We start from the raw sequence: 16,617 nt of genomic DNA on the forward strand, positions 1-16,617 counted from the left end.
AGCATTTTTACAGTTAAAATCACAACTTAATAAAATACAGTTTTTTATGAGGTTTCATAACATGCTTGCTGAACCAGACCAGACCATATTATGATTTGTCCTTTAGGAAATGGAGGAATATTTTTACTATTGCCAGCTACAGAATCAGGACCTCAACACCATGGAAACACGGCTTGTGTCCACGCGCATCCCTCTAGCAGATGTGCCCTTCTTAATGAGAGCGCTTGGCTTCTATCCAACTGAGCAAGAGGTACAAGCGTTGTTGCAGTCACCAATTTATTCTACCATACAAAACTGTCATGGTTTGGTGGACTAGCACTCAATCTTTGTCAACACATGGTTGTGTTTTGTTGAAGCTGGAAGACATGCAAAATGAGGTGAAGTTCAGCCGCTATGCTGAGACCAGAAATTATGTGACGGACATCGATTTGGAGGAGTTCATTAAGCTGTATATCAACCACAGACCTGCCTCTGGCATTTCCAGACAGGAGCTTTGCAATGCCTTTGAGGTTCTTGGAAGGGCAGACGAGGACGGCACATATACTATTGACAGAGACGAACTACTGGAGTTACTGCAGGCTAGAGGTAAATATGTTTTTATGAGTTTTACCAATACTTTTGGTAACTTGATGAGATACCAGAGAAATAATTATGATAATTAACAGAGAAAGGTTTTGACTTGCACATTGAAGAAAATATGCACAAGGAGTCTGACAACAGCTCCACACGTAGATATGATCTCATCATCAAGTCGGTCTGTGATTACATGAAGAAACAGAAAAAACTAAACAGACTAAATCCAGAAGAACTCTGGCAACATCTCCAAGATGCTTGAAGAAACCAACCCTGCAAAGCTAGCTGAAAAAGTGTACCGAGGACAAAATATGTTTTAAACGCAAAGGGTGGTCACACCAAATATTGATTTGATTTAGTTAATAGAAGTTAATTGATAAATAAATAAATTTATGACATTATTTTTTGAAAGCATCCTTACTTTACAGCATTAAGTGCCTAATACTTTCGCAGTACTGCAGCTTTGCAGGTAGGTATCTTGAAGAGTGTTGGAGACTTTGACGCAGTCCTTCTGGATTTAGCCTGTCTCCGTTTTTTTTTGTTTCTTCATGTAATAAAAACAGACGGACTCGATGATGGTGAGATCAGGGGTCCGTTCTTCGTACGTCGCTAACTCAGTTAGCTGGATTTGATTGTTGGCGATTTTGCATGATCTTGGATTGTTTGGTTCTTCGACGCTCATCCTGGACTTGCTGCCATAGCAACAGTTCCATAAGCTTAAACCTGCTCGGGAGCAGGCTTATTTCATGTAAACAAGATTAGATTGCGGCTTTTTATGATGCGGGAAGTCCTTTAGCGCAGCGTGTTAGTGTACTTTTTGAGATATCGTTTTTCTTGTGACTTGTGAGAGTGTCATTTACATCATTCATTTGTTGGAACCACACATTTAATGTTCGACTCGTCGGAGTCTGGCTTTAACAACAGCACAAACTGTGTGCATTGCCCTGAGATTCTTTGCAAGTCCCTTACGGAACAAAAATATATGGGATTATACTGCAAAATAATGCAATATATTACATAATCCATTTTCATAAATGGGAAACTAGTGCTTATATTTTTCGATATACTGCAATATATGCATTGACCTATTTATAAATGAAATATTTATAAATGAAGACAAAAATAGCATTACATGTAATATTCAAAACGTGTTATGCTTTATTGTGTACATATATTGAACATAGATGTTCCCAGATAAATGTGAATGTATGTTCACACAATGAGTTACGGATTTCTAGTTCCCAGTATGCTTTAATGCTGTTAAAGGAGAGCAAGTGTTACAATTAAGAGTTATTTAATGTGTTTTGCTTAATATTTATATAGGGGGAGATCTTTTAGATTTTAATGTTCTATTATTTTTAGAAATTAAAAAGTTTTCTGGTATGTGTGAGTTTTTGGGGTCTCACCCCAAAAGCTTTTGGGGGTTTTCAGATCAAAATACTACTTTTTCTGTTGAAAAACTATCAACATATGCCACTTGCAACAAATAAAAAGGAAAAGTACTACACTGCCCACCTCTGTATCACTTCTTTGTGCAGACTCTTCTGTAGATGTGGACACCTGCAACTCACATTGCAGTCAGAAATAATAGGCACAGTATAAATTTTTTATAAATTATATGAAGTTATTTATGCACATACAGGTACTTCCTCCAAAGGACAGTGATCTGAGAGGTTTTCTTCACTGTTCTGTGCAATGGAAACAAATGGCTATTACAAAGTGTTGTACTTTCTTCCCATTTGATGTAAAAAGTTAGAGAAAGTCCACTTTCTGCACGTTTCAGCCACCACTTTCAGATTAAAGTGTTGGCGGATTATGTAAAACTGCACAAAAGAAAAAAAATTTGATCAATAACTCATGGCAAAATCAGTTTACCAGTTTTCACTTTCACAAGTCAAAGCAATTCATCACTGCTCAAGATTTAACAGTTTAAATGACTGTACCAGCCATTTGGATAATAGGCCTACTTAATTTAATTATTTGACAGTTTAGTAAGGACATTTAAATCTGTTGCTGCTACTGGTCCCTGGTTGTGGGTCTAAGGAAGAGCTAAACCCGGGATGCCCTTCACAATGGGTCGATTCACATTCAACACAAGGTTTGCAGGACCACCACCTGTTTTTTTTTGTTTTTTTGCTCAGCCTTCTTGGTTGCTGTTATTAACAGACAAACACATCATTTAACAGTGCTTCTTTTTTTTTAAAGAGACTAGGAACAGTATAAGTACCTAGTAAAGATGACTATTTTGTAGAATATTCTTGTACTTCACTTTTACTTGTTTCCATGTTCTATTGGACGGTGGCTCTGACATTAAAAATTAACAAAATAATTATGAAATTATTAAAATACTAAAATATATACTGTAATAAGTGTAGCTCTTGATCTGCTGCGGAGAAAAACTGAGCGCGATCTTTGGCCATGGTGAGCAGCCAATAGCAGCGTTCCTGATCAATGTTTCTACTATCGATACATATCCCCTTTTAAACCAGCGCATGAACGCGCAATTATCTCAGATAACTCTATCCAGCTATACTAATCTTAACCGGCAGGTGTGTTCGAAGAACCTAATTCTCTGTATACTTATATATACTTATTTTTGGACTGATAGTGGTGAATAAAGTCAAATAATGGTATGTGAAAAAGTCAGTGGTAATATTATTGTGTTCCTGTTGGTCAGTGAGGAACTGTGCAACAATTCAGGCTTAGCCTGACAGTTAGCCTGCCCTGGACCAGGTTAGGCCTACGCATAAATTGCTAGATTGACTGAGCTTGAGCTATGGAAGTAAAATAATGGCAAATGATTTTGAAACAAAAAAGCTTGTTTAATTGCACTAAGTGAACAAAATATACATTGCATTAAACGTGCTTGCATTTTAATGGATTGTATTTTTAGGACTTGCATTTTCATTGGTTGAGTTTTTATTATGCTGTGAATATTTAAATTCAAAACATTTCACAAGCTTTTTCATTATTAAAAATTAAATAATCCATATTCACCTTTCAGATTCCAAAATTCCACTTCCAAAAATAAATGGACCTGTTAAATATTATAGGTGGTATTTTTGTTTTTTGAACAGCATTAGTATTTTGGAAGTGAAATCTGAATCTGAATATGGATTATTGAATTTTTAATAATGAAAATGTGTGTGAAATGTTTTTAATTGAATCTGTACTTAATCTGTGTTTCAGAAAGCCATTTTTTAAACCACGATTAACTATTCTAGATTAAGGCCTACTCCTGGCTTTATTTAAACCCTGTCCGGCAAACCGCTCTATTGACAGTTTTTAATACACTGCATAAGTTTAAACAAGTGATTAATAATGAATTAGTAATTACTTATTTGTTAATTTCAGGTGAACATATGACAGAGGAGGATTTGGCTGAATGCTTTACAACTCTTTTAGGTATTAGTGCAGAGGGAGGCAGTTGCACAGGTATGTAGAAGTCCTGTGAATCGCCATACTGATGGCCGAATTTGGGTGACATGTTTTCAAGTCAGAAAGCAAACAACACACAGAGCTAGTATAGGCTACACTCTCAAGGTGTGCTGCAATACTACTGAAAAATCATGATCCTAACCTTTATCTCTGTGCTCAAATATCAGTTTGCCGCCAGACAGTGATTTATCTTTTCTGAATTGTTAAAATATCTGTGTCCATGAGACAGGAAGCCCAGAGTACATCTTGACTTTTTAAAATCTTAATTTAAGGGTGCTGTAAATGAATAGTGCTCATAAACAGCTGTTGAGATAGTATTCTCACTTAAAACGGAGTAGAGGCTTGGACCCAGAAACAGTATTCGATAACTTCTTAGGGTGAAGGACTATTTGACTTAATAGTGAATTTCAAAGTGTAACCATGTTTTAATATCAACTACTGTGTCTTTCTTTCAGAGTCTCAGTTGGACGGCTTGCTACCCACTAAAATCACCATGAGGATATTATCCACTGATATCTTGGGGTTTTCTGCAGCCACCCAGGAACTTCATCAAGAGCATGCACACGATGTATAATATCTGAAGTGTCCAGAACCTCTGAAGTGTTCTGAAATTTATAATCTATCTAATTAAAGAAATGCATATTTTGTAGTCTGTATAACGGAACAGTCATTTTGTGATTAACGTTACTACTGAGCTGTTGTTTCGGTGTATTTTCCTGTGCGAGTATAATACTTTTCTGAAACGCCGAGAGAGATAAAATCGTACGGAAATAAACATTGTTTGACAATACACTGTCGATCCAGTCTCCATTTTTTCCTCAGATACATGTGTAAAACGTGTGTGGATGTCTTAACCATCGTTTCAATTTGATCGACGTATTCAGCAATCTGTTGAAATATCGCTTTATTTTCTCTGTTCGCTAACAAAGGAGCGAAACGCATACCCGCATTGACCGTGTCTCTCATGCTTCGAGGCGAGGGCATTTGGCTTCAGCGCAGGCGCACAAACCCCGCCTCTCTCCTGTGCTGTGTGCATTCGCATTGTGTCTAAACAGGCAGCGAGCAAAAAGATATTTTACCAACAGCAGTAATGTCGGGCAGGTCGGTTCGAGCGGAGACGCGGAGCAGGGCGAAAGATGACATCAAGCGGGTTATGGCTGCAATTGAAAAAGTGCGGAAATGGTAAGAGAGAGCGTCTACCCGTTAACGAACAGTACAGACAGCCTGTGGGGGAGGAGAGACAACGAGAAACAATGAAATGAAAGGAAAGAGAGCGTTTATTCCACTCCAATTTCAATCAGATGTGCCGTTTCTTCGCGCGGCTGGGGTTTTTGTCGGCTTTTGAAAATTTAGTTAGGAAAAATGTTCATCGCATTTTTCTTCCATTATGTTTATGTGGGTTGAACCTAGAAGCCATTTCGTTGCAGTCACATGAAGGCTTTGCTGTTTGAGCCTGTAATGCCGGCTGAATAGTAACTGAACGGGCTGACATGAACTAGAGTCAAACGTCCGTACCAAACTAAAAGTGCCGCTGAATGGGCATTTGACTCTAGTTGATCTCACTTGAAAGCGAGAGACTCGCGCTTCTGAGAGACGGAGCGTGAGAAGAGTTTTATCCGCGCGCGGGGGTTTAAACTCAGCGCGGAGCTTTACACTTACCAAAAACTTCTGAAGGTTGTGCTGTTTAACTTCAGTTCAACTTCAAATAATTTCCCCTGCAAAATGGTTATGATATTAACAATAACCACAACAACAGTATCTTTCTAAACTTTATTTAGAAATATAATTATTATAGAATTAAATAAGGAAAATCTTAGTTTTGTAATGACATTAGTGTGATTGAAATTATCCTAATCTGTGAGCTAGTAAAAAGTGTTTTTTAAAGTAAACAATATCAACTACGTTTAATTAGTGTCCACCATGTACACTATTGCAGAGAGTTAACCTCGTGTATATTTACAGTAAAAAAAATAATTATTAGATGTATTGATATGTTATCTGTTGCATTGCATATTCTGGAAATACCTTTTAAACAAACAATGCACTGCAGAGATTTCTTATGCCTATAAATTATTAAATAAAGTTAATCCTCTGTTAAACTAATTTGCTTGCGGTCTCATTTGTCTTTGATATCTAACAAAAACATGCATCTCCAGGGAGAAGAAATGGGTGACTGTTGGTGACACGTCACTGCGAATCTACAAGTGGGTACCAGTGACAGAGCCCAAGTCAGATGATGTAAGTGACATTTAATCACCATACTGCTGCTATTGCAATTCTAGTCAATACATTACCAATAACCCAATTATTGTCCTTTTTTTGCCGATTTAACTGATACATCTTTTTCAATCTGTTTTTCATATGAATAATTTATTTTAATTAGAAAAGGTAAATTCATAGTGTGATTGAGGTCACTAGTGCCAAAAATGTGTTTTTGTTGCTGGTGTCCCAGATCATTACACGTTTTAGTTTTAGCATCACACACAAAGCCAACATTAATTTTGCAATATGTGAGTGACCCTGGATCACAAAACCAGCCATAAGTTGCACGGGTAAATTTGTGGCAATAGCCAACAATACATTGTATGGGTCAAAATTATCGATTTTTCTTTTATGCCAAAAATCATTAGGATATTAAGTAAAGATCATGATCCATGAAGATATTTTGTAAATTTCCTACTGTAAATATATAAAACATTTATTTTTGTGAGTGAATGCAGCACAGTTTTGAACATAAATGGACAACTTTAAAGGTGATTTTCTCAATATTTTCTTGCATCTTCTGATTCCAGATTTTCAAATAGCTGTATCTTGACCAAATATTGTCCTATCCTAATAAACCATACATCAATGGAAAGCTTATTTGTGCAGATGATGTATAAATATCAATGTAAAAAATGTTTACCCATGTGACTGGTTTTGTGGCCCAGGGTCACATATGTTTTAAACATGTTTCAATATTCTTCACATGGCTTAATTGCAAATGTGTGTGTATGTATATATTTATGTCACACAGAAGAACAAAAACAAGAAGAAAGGCAAAGATGACAAGTATGGCTCTGAGGTCACGACCCCTGAGAACAGCTCCTCTCCTGGAATGATGGATATGCATGGTAATCCTGCAGACATGACAGTTATCAGACTCTAATCGCATCTAAAAAAAAATGCTCATACAGCCTTTTCAGGCTCTGTTACTTGGCAATTATTACACATTTTAGTGTCGTTTTACACCAAATTGAGATTATATATGTGATTTGTGAACAGTTGGTCTTCTAAGAATGTATTAAATACTTAAGTAGGCCTATGCCAGAAATTACCTGTAATTTCACACCAATTATATATATAAAAAAATCTTATTAATGGCTTTGAATGGTCTGTTTTCCTTCTTTACCAATAGAGGGGGTTGATGAAACACTCCAATTTTATTGATGTAATGTGCTATTCTACAACCACCCATTAACATATGTCATATACTGTTTGAAAGCTGTTCAAGAATTTATCAAATCCTTAGTCACACCTTTTTAATTGTGTTTCTGTTTTTCACCTACAGACGATAACAGTAACCAGAGCTCCATTGCAGACTCCTCCCCATTGAAGCAGGAGAACAGCAACAACGCTAGTCCTGCACCTGAACCCCTGGCAGCTTCTCAGAGTGACAGCAATGACTTGAAAAGTGACCAATATCCTTCCAAACAGCCTCCTTCTGGTCAGGATCATAAGAGTGGTTAGTCACTGCAATGAATCCTCTACAAGCTCACTATCCTCTCTTCTCTATCCTTTAATGTTTATTTTAATTTCACTTTTTTATTTTCCAGAACAAAACCACTGCTCATCAGAGACTAGGACAGCCAAAAGGGACAGCAAGTCACAAGGAGATTCTGAGCACTTTTTAGACTCTTCCAAATCGGCCCAGGTACATGCTAACCGTGTCACTTGCATGAAGGTTAACAAAAAAATAAAAGTAACAATTTAAGTAGATATAGTCAACTGATTCTGTGGTTTCTTTTGCAGGAATTGGAAGATGGTGCTCCCTCAAGCAAAAAAGGGAAAATCGATTCTTCCTCTGAAGAAAGTTAACTATCTTCTACCAGCGATTATGCATTTGCGATCCCAGTCTCTTATCCCGAAACACATCACAACATAAAGGAGGTTTTTCTTCAGTTCTACACTTATCCCTGCTGCCATCTATTCACTTGAACCCAGAAACCCTGTCTTTTGCGGTCAGTTTTAGTGTAAAGGGGATGTCTGGATCATCTTTGTATGAGCTAAGGCAATGAATCAAGCTGTGAGATAGTGTACTGATCCTAAAACAGTTCATGCTGCCCTACAATCACTACGTGCTGTTTCTTTTGCCAAGATCAGTATTGTCAATTGAAATGGCACTGGAACTGCCATAGTTTTTCTAAATTGGCATTGAGATCAACTGCCAATTGTGATTTTTAAAAAATTTGTATCATCACCTTTTCTTGTTCACTCAGGAAGGTCAACACACTGTTTTTTTTTTAATCACGGTGAAAGTAACTGATTTCTGCTGCTGTAGTTTAGAGAGATTTCACCATAAGTAGCTAAATAAAATAAAAACGGTAATGGTACTAGTCGCAAGTTATTCAAGTTCTCCTGTGAAGACCATAGCTTGTAGCATAGGCCCTGCTTGGTTGAGTGCATTTGTATTACTGAGAAATACATTACTTTTTTTTTTTTCTCGTCTTGTTTTTGACTGTACACACTTCTCCAAAAGTGCCCACATTTTGGTTCTTATTTGTTTTTCAAATATCTACAGTAGGTAAGCCGAAAATGTTCATTTTCACTAATGCTCAAGTCAAACCAAGCTTTGAAATGCTGGATGCCATTTCAACAGCACTACAACCTTCCAACGTACATAAGAGATACAACTATTGCATCATTTTGATACGTCAAATTCACAAATGACTGATTCTTTTAGCAGCAGCAACTGTACTGACTGCATGTGTCGTCGTCCAAGGAAAAAGGTGACATTGATTAGATTGTACCACAGGCAGGTTATGGGTAGACAGCTGTGCGAATACCTCATACTCAGTCCAGCAGTGCTGGAATGTAAACACTAAGTATGACTTTCTCGAACTTACTCTGTTATGTATGCTTGAAAAATAAAATGTATATATTTATACGATTACGTTTTTGCTACCCTTATGTTTTTGCCACAGTATTTCGCCAAACTATTGCCTTCTGTAGTTCAATCTTTGAAACTTTTAACAAAATGTATTCATTGGGACCATATTGTTTTTTTTTTCCTTTCCCAGTATATAATAGAAATGTCTTGTACAGAAGTATGGTTGTGTCTATCCTATTTATTCCACATGTAGTTTATTGGTTTTCTAAAAAAACAAACAAAACAAAAAAACAAATAAAAGAAAATATTTCCTTTGAATGCTCATTAATTTTTTTGCCAAATATTAAGCCAGAATATGCTCTGAATAGTAAAGATGTGCTTGAAGCTTGATTTCCTTAGATACATTTTTACTGCACAAGATCTGGTGTAAAGACTAATAACTCATAACGTGAAGACAAACAGAAAGTGATGCATAATTAAAATAAACTGATAACAGCAAGAGATGTCTGAATGTGAAAAACAACAAAGATTTACTGCATATTTGATTAGCCGAACCCTGTGATAATGTGAAAAGTGCTCACTAGCTTTCTGACATGTGGTGGTAGAACAACTAACATGGCCCACAGCAATACCTGGTAAGATGCTAAGAGAACAATCACTCTGTTTTAATGCTAGTTTTCTGTCTGTTTTTCACTATGCGTCTGAAAGTGAGGTTGATGCGTGGTGTTTTGACCTTTTTTCTGACTGGAAGACTGTGATACCAGTATGTGTTTGTGGGATAGTTCATGAGCAGAAGACTCCCGTGAGCCAGCTCCAGCTTCACAGGCTCAATCTGACGTTTGGTAGGACCACTTCGTGCATCCTTATGTCGGAAAATGAAGTCTCGGACAGCCCCTAGCGATACAGAGGCAATAGGACAGGCAGGATCCAGTTCCCGTTCATCATCCCGATGCTCTCCCATGTGATCGTGACCATCTTTATACCTGATGTAAACCATAAACATACTTTCTTCATTTTTGAAAGAACATGACTTATATGTGAAGCAATGCACCACTTCAGGCTCATAGGTAGGACAGTGGTGTCTACGTGACGTGTCAACAGCAGAAAGTTGAATTACCTGTTTATCAAAACAAAGTTGAATGTATGGCCTGTTGCCTTGGTAACAGCATCTCGAATGTGTTCCAAAGTGGGAGTCCACGGCTTAGCCAGGAGATGGACTCCAGAGAAAGAGTACATCAGTCCCTCGTCCCCGTATGTCGCTTGCTTCCTTGGAACACTGTATAACTTTCCATACACTTGTACTTTAGCTTTGTCACCTTTGTCACATGAGAAAATGGAAACACAAAACATTTCAAACACTGGACACTAACACAATCAGCATCCAAAAAACAAACAAAAGGATGGAGTTCTATATAACCGTAATATGGCACACAGCATTTGGTACAAATATTATAATGAAGTTACATTGTTTATCTAGAATATGACACATCCTTGGTGATTCTTGTATCTGTAACGCCAATATAAACTGTTCTAAAGTTTGGGGTCAGCAAGATTTTTTTTTAAACAAATACTTTTATTCATTAAGGATGCATTAAAGTGATTACATTGTTCCAAACGATAAAATGTTCTGTTAAACTTTCTATTCATCAAATAATCTTGAGAAACACCACAAGCAACACTGTTTTTAACATTGATAATAATATGAAATATTTATTGGGCATCAAATCATCATATTAGAATGATTTCTGAAAAATCATGTGACTGATGACTGTAGTAATGATGATGAAAATTCAGATTTGCCATCACAGCAAAATATATTTTAAAACATATTCAAATTAGTTATTTTAAACTGTAATTTTGATCAAATAAAATGCAGTCTTGGTAAGCATAAGAGACTTCAGTAACACTTTCTATGAAGCCTATAATGATTTATTAATAGCACAATTTATACTTATAAGTATTACTATTCTATAAATATATTTATAAAGACTAATTAAGACATACTGCATTATAATAACAGTTACATTTATATTATTTTTATAATTATGTCATGCATTTGTTTTTTCAATGTGCAAGCTCATAATCCATTATTCACTGATTTATAAGTATTAATTAGTCAGTCGTATGATTCCATGAATGTATTTATAAAGATGCAGCCTGCATTGCTGTTATTATATTAGTTTAAAAAAAATGTCATTCAGATTGGTTTCTGTCAAATAAGTGAATATACGCCTGTCCCGAGATAACTCAAATAGAGTTTGTCAGCTCCAGTTATGTATCCAGCCTCTCATGGAGACTTCAGATGCCCCAACGCCTGTGATGAGACGACTCGACGCCTGTGAAGAGACGACCCAACGCCGGCGATATGTTATGCCCTAAATTTTATGATTAACTAACTGTATTTTTGTATGTATATTTTTGAAATGCATTTTCTGTAAAGCTGCTTTGAAACAATATGTATTGTGAAAAGCGCTATACAAATAAACTTGAATTGAATTGAATTGTTATTAATAGCCATGTTGTGTATTTATAAATACTTGTGAGTGATAACACAGTTGAGTTACTAAGCTTTATAAATGCATCATTGATGGCTTTAAGTAAAGTGAAAACATGGATCCTTTTTTATGTTACATACTAGCAAAACACTGTAACAATGAGTTTTAAAGTTTTAACAACATTCATGACCATACATTAATTTTTATAAATACGTAGAATAGGAATACTTATAAATGGGGATATAATTCATTATAAGCATGGGCTTCATAGAATTTTTTTTTTTTTTTACTTAAAGCTGCAGTCCTTAGTTTTTCCTCTTGGTCGCCATCTCTGTTCGAAATCTGCAATTGCAGTTATTCGCGGAATGATCAACTTTACGTGGGTTGTGTCTCTCGGCACGGCAGAGCGCGGATGAATCCAATGTTTTGAGGAGAATGTGTGGTTGTCAGTCACTGAGCCGTTGTGGATCCTGTCATTCAGAATCGTAGATTATGCTTTTTGGAAGTATCACCAACATAAGACTTTTCACCGGAAAATGTAATCAGATCAAGTAAGTAACATCCACTTTTGTTTTGACTAACTAAGGGGGAAAAGCATGCCGTAAATCGCGCTGATTCAATCTAACGGTCGCTTATCATATCATGTCAAACCGTGCAAATTATACTTTGTTCTCAAATTGTTAATGTTAACAACATCTGCATTCCGTGACTACATTTAATGCCCTTCCGATATTTATCCTTGTTTTCGCATGGGCCCGGTCGCAATCTTTTGTTCTCTAGACACTCCGAAGTCTTTTGCATTTTACAACGGATGAATCTCCAGTTGTCACTGGTGATTGTCGTTTGAACCTTTCTGGATCCGCCATCAAATTGATAAGTTTAATTATACAAGTGCTGTGACGCACCCTCAAACGCAATATAGCCTACTAGCCGAGACACCTTCGTTATGTGTAGTCTGTAGTGTACAGACAGATGACGCAAAGACATGCTCGAATTTCCCGCGGAAATCCACCAGTAGCCTACCACTGGAATTAAATTATTACAAGCTTACCGTTTTGAATCGAACTAAGGCAAGCAGATAGTTTTGAACACTGGCGAGTAATGTACTTGCTCAAAAATTCATTTTGGATAATTTTTAACCCAACTTTTGAACGGTAGTGTACATGATACAAAAGCACATTCAATACCTGTGAAATACACCACCTCCTCTTCTAGCTGGGTTAAAAGGTGATCAGCCTCCTCTTTGTCAAATAGAAAACTGTAGTCACAGTCCAATCCCTCTGCCTCAAACTTCTGCCAGGGAATGGGCTGAGAAAACTCCTCTTCCACCTCAGACCCATCTTTGAATTTCTTGATCGGTTCCTCTGATTTCCATTCATCTGCCTCAACTGATCTTTTTCTGTGCCGAGTTACAAACTTATCCATTCGAACACCTGCAGAACAAAATAGAAAATACTTTTCAGAATTTCTGGTTTTGTTTTCTAAGTCACTTTTAATTGTCAACAATTATTATTAATTAGTTATTTTGATATAGGTACGTTGTCTACATCAAGGAACACGTCTATCTATTCTATATGTCATACACATTTTGACAGTAAAGTGTGGTTGACACACACTTGAAGGCATGAAGAAAGCTCATTTGTCATCAATGGTTTGGTGGTTAGTAACACGTGAGAAGCTGCAAAACAGTCCGTGTCTTTCGTTATGCACGACGTGCGCTAAGCGCAGTGACTTTGGGGAAGGATTCAGTCGGGTGTCTTACCTGTATTGCGTTTCATGTTTTAATAAACCATCCACATTGCATAGCTTAATGCTCAAATTATTTCCCAAATTTGTTTTAACTTCCAGCAATCGCGGGCTGCACACCTCCGGAAGTGTCCACGTCACTACCGATAACACGTCATATACAGTGCTTTTCTATTCCAATGGTTACAGTTTTCAGACGGTACAAACGCATCTGGTCTAGCCAAGACCTATTGTTCTGAATACAGTCACCAGGAAAACCATAAAAAGAAACATGTTTTGTATTTAAACAAGGAAATATTGACAGGAACCTCATATTACTCGAAGAATTAGGCCAAAATGTGTGTTTATTAAATAAGACACAATTTTCATTAATTGACAGACTTGTGATGTAGTAATGACCTGTATCTATAAGTAACACAGGAATTATTCATTAGTTATTAAGCGTAAAACATGCAGTTAACAAATTATCATGACTATCAGCACTGTGGACAAGGTTTGCAAAGAGGTCAAATTCAAAAGTGCAATATTTTATTGAGTGTTTTGAAAAAGACACTGCCATTTTTGACAAATACAAGATTTGGTCAAATATACTGGAGCAGCCTATACAATTGACTTTGTCCAATGGTTTAGTCACCCAAATGGTAACAGATCATTCCATTATTATTTTCCATCAGATGTCTTACCCGAATAGGGTTGTCTTTATTTATATCATCAATCCACTTAAGTTGGTAGTGTGCACAAAAGAAAACACAGAATGAGGAATATCACAGTCATGTCCCTTCAGACTACTCCACATTTTCATAATCATTGTCAGTGCAGTTTGCATATGTCTCCTCTGCTTCTGCCGCACTGTTCACATAAATTGCAACCTTATTTTCAGGCCTGTTCATATAAGCTGATGAAAACTGTCCTGCAAAGGGGGAAAAAAACTTTTACATTTATTGTGAATATTTCCATAATAAAAGTAATTTAGTTTATTTATTTATTACTCACTTTTCCCTTTGGAGGTATATTTTCTGAACTCTTGATCATTCTCTGCAGCAGAATTATAATATAATGTTTATTGATAAATATAATGTCTCTGATAAAAAAATCTGGTCATGCCTTTACTAACAGTATTATTACATACGAGAATTTGTTCAAACAAGAAATACTCATCAAACCCACCATAGATGGTTTGATCTTTGCTGGCATCTCGAACTATCATCACAATGAGAGAAATTAGAGAAAGACAATGTTTGAAACAGGATGTCACCATCTTTTAAAACTTGAAACTTGATTTCATTCATGAGACCATATGTTACTGAAAATGGTCACATGTAGCAAATGTGCGTGGAATACTACTGTATATAATTACAATAAGTGTAAAAAATACTGTAAAAATAAGTTATTTGCTTACCCTGCTGGCGGTTTGCATAATATGGTTGGTCTGATGTTTCTGAAAGAAAGAGATTGTTACATTACTGAGCACGCAATCATTTTATATTTAAAATTTATTCCGAATTTATGTGATATACTTACTATTTTGTTTATGCACAATGCAACACACTGTGACCACAAGAAGAAAAATAATAATTGTTGCTCCTCCTGCTATGAAGGGCCAAAAGGACATCACTGTGCCCTTTGAGCTTTCTGATTCACCTTGTTCAAATTCTTCTGCCTTTTAGACAGAACATTTGTAACATGTAAATAAAAAAACAGACAATATATCAGTATATAGTATTTTAGAAGTATGATTTTAAGAATTAGTGTCAGGACACAATCCAATATACTCATACAAAATATGGTATGTTTTTGACTGCATTATTTTAGTGAATAAATCGTAAAACTGTCAGAGGTCCTCTTAGATGCAAAGTTGTGATAAAGTAGCCAGTGAATGTTTTACTCACATGTGTGAATTCCAGTGTCCACATGATGTTTATTAATGTTATAGTTAAAGTCTTAAGACAGTTCACAGTGGAACAGACCCACATTATAGAAGAGGATGGCGTGCTTTCCAGTTTCGTAAAATTTGGAAGTCTTCTTCTATTGTCCTAACCCTTTACTTCACCTTTCAGAATGTTTTCTAAAATTAGATACTGTTGCATCGGTGCAGCGTCTCTGCCGTGCAGCTTGGCCTGGAGATGGCTGTTTCAAAGAAACGAGAGATCATCTCTGCTCAAACCTGAGAAACCACAGCAACAAAAAACACATGAATAGATTCAGCAGTTTCCGTCTGCACATCACAGGTGGTCTTTGCACAATGACGATGTTTGTTGAGCTTTCTGCTGTTTTACAATGTTGGCAAACTTTAAATACTTATATGCTGCTGAGAATATATGTCTTTGTATAATTATTATGTTTATATTAATGACTGTTAATGGAACACACTCGTATATTCTTGCTTGAATGATTCTACAATAACATCTTCTGAAAGGGACTGATTAAAAACCATAAACATGACCAAAAATAAACCTTACCATTTAGAGGCGAAAAATGCAGAGTAAAAATCCCTTAAGTCCAACACAGAAAGAAAGGATGTTTTTTTCCCTCCTCAGGTAAACATCAGGAGCGTGTGCTGCAAACCTTGAAACAATGCACTCTGATGTTTGGACAAGTGTCTTCCGTAACTTCCTAATCGCTCCACCTACTCCGCTAGTGGCCTCAAGACAATATGCTCATGGTGTGTGCATGTATGTAGCCTACTTAATCTTCACTATTACACAAAACCACTTGATTTGTATTAATATGGATTTTTGAATTTTAACTTAAGCTTTTAAAAAGACGCACAAGTATAGCTTTTTACATGGCTGAAATGTTTTATTATTTTTATTCACATTACTTTATACTCAGGTATTTTGATTCAAGTATTAATTTTATTCAGGAGTAAATACTTTTAAATGAGAAAAAAAATACAGAGAGAGAATCTACTCAGAATCTATTCCTCACGTTTTAATTTAGATTTTTAATATAATTAAGTATATTAATAACTGTGTTCAATTATATCCAATATAAGTTAAAATGACTGATGGTGATGATTAAAGGGCAACATTATTTGTCTGTCAGCTGTTGATTGGTGGAATTATATTAAGAATGGCATTACTGACCTCTAGTGGCCTCGCAGATCAAGATATTAAATGGGTGGCATAATGCCCTTTTCACAAGATGTAAAATAAGTCTTTGATGTCCCCAGAGTGTGTGTGAAGTTTTAGCTCAAAATACCCCACAGATATATTTATATATTTATATAGCATGTTCAAATTTGTACTTTTTGAGGGTGAGCAAAAACGCAGGTTT

The 16,617-nt window shown here is 36.1% G+C and overlaps 4 protein-coding genes across 6 annotated transcripts in view; 2 read left to right on the top strand and 2 right to left on the bottom strand.

Annotated features, from left to right (window-relative positions):
• The window catches only part of cfap251 (cilia and flagella associated protein 251), an 18,002-nt gene extending 13,194 nt beyond the window's left edge, over window positions 1-4,808 (top strand). Inside the window, exons 17-20 of the mRNA XM_079606947.1 lie at window positions 107-250; window positions 357-585; window positions 3,928-4,008; window positions 4,467-4,808. Of these exons, the coding sequence (XP_079463073.1) occupies window positions 107-250; window positions 357-585; window positions 3,928-4,008; window positions 4,467-4,585 (573 nt within the window). The 3' untranslated portion in view covers window positions 4,586-4,808. The remainder of the gene's footprint in view (window positions 1-106; window positions 251-356; window positions 586-3,927; window positions 4,009-4,466) is intronic.
• On the top strand, window positions 4,795-9,367 carry bcl7a (BAF chromatin remodeling complex subunit BCL7A). The gene is made up of 6 exons (XM_079606950.1): window positions 4,795-5,193; window positions 6,168-6,249; window positions 7,028-7,124; window positions 7,562-7,735; window positions 7,827-7,924; window positions 8,023-9,367. Exons 1-6 carry the CDS (start codon window positions 5,102-5,104, stop codon window positions 8,086-8,088), a joined length of 609 nt encoding a protein of 202 aa, XP_079463076.1. The 5' UTR covers window positions 4,795-5,101; the 3' UTR covers window positions 8,089-9,367.
• Window positions 8,727-14,133, bottom strand: alkbh2 (alkB homolog 2, alpha-ketoglutarate dependent dioxygenase). Of its 2 annotated transcripts, none has more exons than XM_079606948.1 (4): window positions 13,358-13,544; window positions 12,783-13,028; window positions 10,218-10,416; window positions 8,727-10,083 (listed from the first exon to the last, which is right to left on the bottom strand). In XM_079606948.1, the coding sequence occupies exons 1-4, from the start codon at window positions 13,371-13,373 to the stop codon at window positions 9,756-9,758; spliced, it is 789 nt and encodes a 262-aa protein (XP_079463074.1). In that variant the 5' UTR covers window positions 13,374-13,544; the 3' UTR covers window positions 8,727-9,755. The 2 variants fall into 2 exon arrangements, with proteins under 2 accessions (XP_079463074.1, XP_079463075.1); XM_079606949.1 differs by lacking the exon at window positions 13,358-13,544 and adding an exon at window positions 14,025-14,133 and having other exon boundaries at window positions 9,413-10,083.
• On the bottom strand, window positions 13,670-15,932 carry LOC306995385 (uncharacterized protein). 2 transcript variants are annotated; one of them, XM_079606951.1, is made up of 7 exons: window positions 15,801-15,932; window positions 15,231-15,505; window positions 14,863-15,001; window positions 14,741-14,779; window positions 14,509-14,541; window positions 14,335-14,376; window positions 13,670-14,251 (listed from the first exon to the last, which is right to left on the bottom strand). In XM_079606951.1, exons 2-7 carry the CDS (start codon window positions 15,312-15,314, stop codon window positions 14,127-14,129), a joined length of 462 nt encoding a protein of 153 aa, XP_079463077.1. In that variant the 5' UTR covers window positions 15,315-15,505; window positions 15,801-15,932; the 3' UTR covers window positions 13,670-14,126. The 2 variants fall into 2 exon arrangements, with proteins under 2 accessions (XP_079463077.1, XP_079463078.1); XM_079606952.1 differs by having other exon boundaries at window positions 13,671-14,251; window positions 15,392-15,505; window positions 15,801-15,927.
• Window positions 15,933-16,617: the final 685 nt, after the last annotated feature.

The sequence above is a fragment of the Phoxinus phoxinus genome (assembly GCF_949152265.1).
Source record: "Phoxinus phoxinus genome assembly, chromosome: 3".
Classification (NCBI taxonomy): Eukaryota; Metazoa; Chordata; class Actinopteri; order Cypriniformes; family Leuciscidae; genus Phoxinus; species Phoxinus phoxinus.